The sequence below is a fragment of the Chrysochloris asiatica genome, unplaced genomic scaffold, assembly GCF_000296735.1.
Source record: "Chrysochloris asiatica unplaced genomic scaffold, ChrAsi1.0 scaffold00150, whole genome shotgun sequence".
Taxonomy (NCBI): domain Eukaryota; kingdom Metazoa; phylum Chordata; class Mammalia; order Afrosoricida; family Chrysochloridae; genus Chrysochloris; species Chrysochloris asiatica.
In genome coordinates, this window is record NW_006408668.1 from 6130802 (window position 1) to 6136560 (window position 5759).

The 5759-nt window shown below is 40.4% G+C and overlaps 1 protein-coding gene across 2 annotated transcripts in view; it reads left to right on the plus strand.

Annotated features, from left to right (window-relative positions):
• The window catches only part of AFF3 (AF4/FMR2 family, member 3), a 761863-nt gene that overhangs the window by 608993 nt on the left and 147111 nt on the right, over positions 1-5759 (plus strand). For both annotated transcript variants that reach the window (XM_006870742.1, XM_006870741.1), the window contains one exon: positions 4112-4163. In XM_006870742.1, the coding sequence (XP_006870804.1) occupies positions 4112-4163 (52 nt within the window). The remainder of the gene's footprint in view (positions 1-4111; positions 4164-5759) is intronic.

The following is a 5759-nucleotide window of genomic DNA, read 5'->3' on the forward strand; positions in this document are numbered from 1 at the left end:
AGAATGTTGTTTATTGGTCCAGTGGTGAGGATTTTTGTTTTCTTGACATTGAGATGTAATCCATATCGAAGGCTGTGCTCTTTAATCTTCATAATCGATAATGACAAGGTAGATAAGTCCTAACCATAGAAATGACCTGCCCAGGGTCAGGAAATGTTAAAGGAACATGAGTTCAAATATACATGATTTTCCAGTTTTGGGGTGACCAGTTAATGTTGAGTCCGTTCCAATTCATGGTGACCCCATGTGTATCAGAGCAGAACTGTGCTCTACAGAATTTTCCTTAGTAGCCAAGCACATCAGCCATTTGAGAATTCCTTTACACAGTTGTTTTTTAAGTACCACCCAGTCAGTTCCAACTCATAGCGACCCTATCTAGGGTTTCCGAAGTTGTCAATCTTTGCAGGAGCAGAAAACCTCATCTTTCTCCCACAGAGCAGCTGGTGAACACTATCTACAGACCTGGTGATTCATAGTCCAGCACTTCCCCTACAGAGCAACTGTTAGCACATGCTTAAGACAAACAAAAGCAAGTTGTACTCCTGCCTTAAAGAGAATTGGACACACCTTCGGTAGTATCAACTTCATAGGGCAAGCAAGTCACACAGCTGGTGTGTAGCCAAAGCCAAGATCCCTTACTTCTGGGAATGTTGGGGTATCTTGCTTTTATTGGCAGAAGCACCAAATCTGTGCATACTATACTTGTATAAAGATAAGATTTATCAGTCACCTTTGATATGTCTTCCATCTAACAACAAGGGTTCTTCAGAATGATTGTATATGCTCTTCCGTTCCTTTTCCCACCCTCACTTAGAACGCCAAATGGTGACAGAGCAGTCTGTGAGATTAAACCAGCTCTGGTAGTGTAAGTGGTTATAAGCCGGGCTACAAACCTCAAGGTCAGAGTTCGAAACTATCAGCCATTCCACAGGAGAAAGATGAGGCTTTTTGCTCCCGTAAAGATTAACAGCCTCAGAAACTATACTGAGGGTCGCTATGAGTCGGAACCGACTCCACAGCACATGACCACCACCTCCATTTATCCTCATGTGGCACTTTAGGTTAAAGCACTGGACTTGCAAGGTAGTCTTGAACCTCAAGGTCGGCTCCTGGTATACCTTATACAGGGTGTCTGAGTCAGAAACAACTCAATGGCACTTAACAACATCAACATTTACCCTGAAAGAAGGAGTAAAGGGTGGAGGCAAGAAATGGCCCTTCTTTCCTGGTCTCAGGAAGGCATTGGTACCTTTTGGGGGGGGAAAAATGGTCCTTGGGAAGGTGCCTCAGCTCAGCTAACAAACTGGTATTATAGTTTGTGTCATCTCTCTGCTGGTCACTAGGGACTCAAGTAGAAAGAAAACACAGTCCCCTTTCCTCGGTTATTCCTAAATGATGATGGTTCAATAAATTACCATGATGACTGTTGTCTTTGAAGGCAAGTGTATGAATTTCTGAGTTTAAAAGAAATAAATGGTGTGCCAGAGGCAGAGAGCTATTGGGGGAGGGGGGGAGCACCCCAGTTTTGTGGATGTTTTTATCTGTTTGTTTTCAGTTTAAATAATAGGAAAATAATCCTTCACGCTTTTGATAGACTAGCATTAACCTGTGAATAACTGAATTTGGTATCCTTGTAATAATGGCTTAAATAGTATACCAAAAATTACTTAGGAATTTCTCAGTGGTATTCTCTAGAACAGATAGAAGAGGTTTTCTAACTTGGAGGTGGAGGTATTTTATTGACTCATTGAATCTAACACAGGAATGGATTTTAGAGGATGCCCTTCATTTAACAAATAGGGAAATGAGACCAGGAGTTAAGTGATTTTCCAGAAATAAACAGACGGTACAGAACTGGGACCATGACCTGCCCTGTCAGGTCCTTTCAGTCCGTCTACACCAGAAGTCATTGAAATCACTTATAAAAATAGAGGACTCTATTGATGATAGGCCTATTTTTGGCTTTGTTTCCCTAGACCTAAGCCACGGTAGTTTCAATAGCCTCATATACATGTGAAAGCTGGGCAGTGAGTGAGGAAGACCAGAGAAGAATTAATGCATTTGAGTTACGGTGTTGGCAAAGAGTATTGAAAATACCGTGTGGACTGCCAAAAGAACAAATGCTCCATAGAAGTGAGGATAAGGAGACTTCATCTCTTGTACGTTGGATATGAGATGTGGAAACAGTATGGCGCTTCCTCAGAAAGTTGGAAATGGAAATACCGTATGACCCAACTATCCCCCTCTACTTGGTATATATCTACGGGAAATAAGATCCAGAACATGAGTAGATATATACACACTGATGTTCATCACAAGCACTATTCACAATAGCAAAATAGATAGAGACAACCTAAATGCCCATCAGTGGAAGAACGGATAAACAAACTTTGGTTTATATTTTTACACGCAATACAATATTATGCAACAGTGAAAAATAATGATTAGTGTGTGAAACACCTATATAACATGGATGAACCTTGAGGACATTATGCTGAGGGAAATTAACCAATCACAAAAGGACAAATATTGGATGAGACCACTGTTGGAAAAACTCAAGAAAAGGTTTTCATGCTAAAAGAAACATTCTTTGATGGTTACCAGGGGTGGAGGGTAGGGAAAGTAATTCACTGGCTAAAGGGGAGACACATGTTAACTCAGTTGACTGTGGAGGCAATATACAATATACAGGAAGGGAGAGGGCAATATACAAGAAAACAGAGGTTAGCAGAAGAATGATGAAGACAGGTGAAGACACAGGGAGGTATGCAAGGGAATAACAGTATTCTTCGGGTAGATACATGGTCAGAGACACAGGCTGAACAGGTGTGGGAGGAAGAGTGGGAGTATACCTACAAATATATAAGGATTTGAAAGAAGATATTTGTACCTGGGTATTTACATTGGCTACAAACACAACTATAAATGTGGTAGAACACACAGAGAGCAAAATGATGCAAGCTTCTTAGGTATTATCAGACATCCTCAGGGTTGCTGGACCTGGGGGCTCAGGACCATTGTCTCAGGGGACACAATGGCCAATTGTCATACATAGTCCACAAAGAAAATGTTCTATATCCTACTTTGGTAAGTACTATTGTCTGAGATCTCAAAAGCTCATGAGAAGCCATCTAAGGTACAGCTGTTGGTCTCTCCATGTGCGGAAGAAAGAAGAATGGTGAGAATTTAAGATGTTTGGAATCAGTTAGTCCAGTGGACTAATGGAACATGTGAACATCAGTCTCCATGACTCTGAGACCAAAAGAACAAGATGGTACCACTACCAACTGCTCTGAAAGGGATCACATTAGAAGGTCATAGATAAAGTAGGAGAAAATGTGGGACAAAACTCAAAATTAAAGAGACTGGACTTACTGATCAGAAAGAGGCTGGAGGAACCCAAGACCATGGCCTTCAAGCACCCTCAAGTCTGAAAAGGAACGCACCCTTATGGCACAATTTTCTGTGAAGCAGTAGGTAGGTTTATGGGGGAACAGCAACACTAGTAAGATATGTTCACCATGAATTGGTCATTCATTCAAAATCAAAAGGGCAAGACTTACCTCAGGACAATGTTGAGAAGAGATGGAGAGATAGGTGGACTAGAAATAGGAGCCACAGGGAGGAAACGGGACAGCTGTTGTTGCATGGAGGGGATTACAGTCATGGAGATGAAACAAAGTGTATGATTTGCTGAGTGTAAAATGGATGATCTTGTCTGTAAATCATATTCTTGAACAAGCCTATCTTATCACATAACTACTGTGTTCCGTGTATATCAGAGGAAAATCACCTTGAGGGAAAAGAAAACAAATATTGGGAAATCAAATCATCTATGACTGAAATGTTGGTCTAATGAAGAGGATACAGTAGAACATGCAAAAACTAGAACTTGTGCAAGGCAGAAACTTGTCAGAGAAAAACTCTTTTCCTAAATAGAGAGCAACGGAAAAAGGTTAAAGACTGTGCCCTGTCGAAGGTAGGAAACTTCCAAGACCCAGAAAAAGAAGGCAGTCCCTTTGAGTTTCTGCTCCCACAGGTTTAACTGTATTAAGTTGCTAAATTATTTGTCACCAACTAAGTATCTGTACCTCTTTGTTCCTTCTTTCAGAATGCTAGAAGATGACCTCAAGCTAAGCAGTGATGAAGAGGAGAATGAACAGGTAAGATGATCCTGTATTATTCCATCTTTAGATGTGACATGCAGGCCACTGACTATGTTGGGTGTTAACTGAGATACACAAACTCCGAGTTCTGGTGACCCAGGATGCTGGGCTGTTCTCTGCTAATTACTAGCTTCTGTGTCACTGGGCCAGGCTATTAAAAATACCTTGGCATTAGTTTCCCTTAAAAGTAATTCTGTGATTTTATGACATTGAAACCCCCCTCAGGTATTTATGAAGAAGTAGACTTAAGACCAGGTTTGACTGTGAAATAGAGCCTTTCTTCTTTGCGAAGCTGACTGGCCAGCTTGCACGTGTGACGTTAACTTATCAGCATGCAACAGGCATGCTGGAGCATTAAATATGGAGAACTCTAATATAGATACTATTAACATTGAGAAGAAGCAAACCTAGAGGTAAGCCAAAATGATGAATAAAAAATAATCGTGCTCAGTGTAGGCTGTTCGTTGTACATGATAAATGTGCTTGAAATACTCTCTCCTGGTGTTGATTTATCAGCCTGAGACATCAGTCAGGGGGTTATAAATAGCCTTCTGATCAGTCATTTAACATGAAAACACATTCACTTAATATTCACCACTGTTCCCTTCTGTATTTCAGGAAATGTTTGTGTTTTTAAACAAGTTTGAAAACACTAAAGACAGATTTTCTTATACTTCTGTCTCCTTTTTCTCATTCCCTGTATTGTATTTTGTCAGCTTCGCATAAATGTGACAGGTATAAAGACAATTCAGCGCAATTTTTTAATGAGTCATTCTTACTGTTCTACTGATTTAGGAGTCACGTGTTTTATACCAAGGTATCATGAAATGCTATGAAGATGATTTGACTGTCTAGACAGGCAAATCCAAATAATGTAGGGAGAGAATGCAAAGGTGAAATAAAAGTCCAGGGATTTTTGTGAGATTGCAGAAGGAGGTGCCAAAGAAGGAACTGGATGTGAAATAGAACTCAAGGAACCAGTAAACTAGATTAGCAAGTGGAGGAAATTCCAACTGAAGGGAGGTTAATAGACTCATAGTCCTCTTGTGCTATGAGTTTTTTAGATAATAATTCATTTTTGTCCCTAAATGTTCATATGAGGGAATTCAGATTTCTGTAACACAGTAATCTTAACAGAAATATATAATGTCTTCGCTCTTAATTTTGATTTCTCATAGTTGTAACTGTAGTCCCTGGGTGATGCAAATATTAATGTGCTTGGCTACTAACCAAAAGGTTGGAGGTTTTCTAGTCCACCCAGAGGCACCTCAGAAGAAAGCTCTGGCAATCTACTTACAAACCACCCGCGATAGAAAACCTTATGGCGCATAATTCTCCTCTATCACATATAGGGCTACGTTGAGTCAGAATCCACCTAGTGATTGGGTTCATGTATGTAAATTACTATAAGCAAATGACTTAATTCGTTGTGTTTTGGGCCACTGAGAGGCTCATATAAGTACATTGTAGATTTAATCGTATCAACCTTGTAAACTATGTTGTTAAGTGCCGTCGAGTCGGTTCCGACCCATAGCGACCCTGTACAGGGTTTCCGAGGGTGTAAATCTTTACAGGAGTAGAAAGCCTCATCTT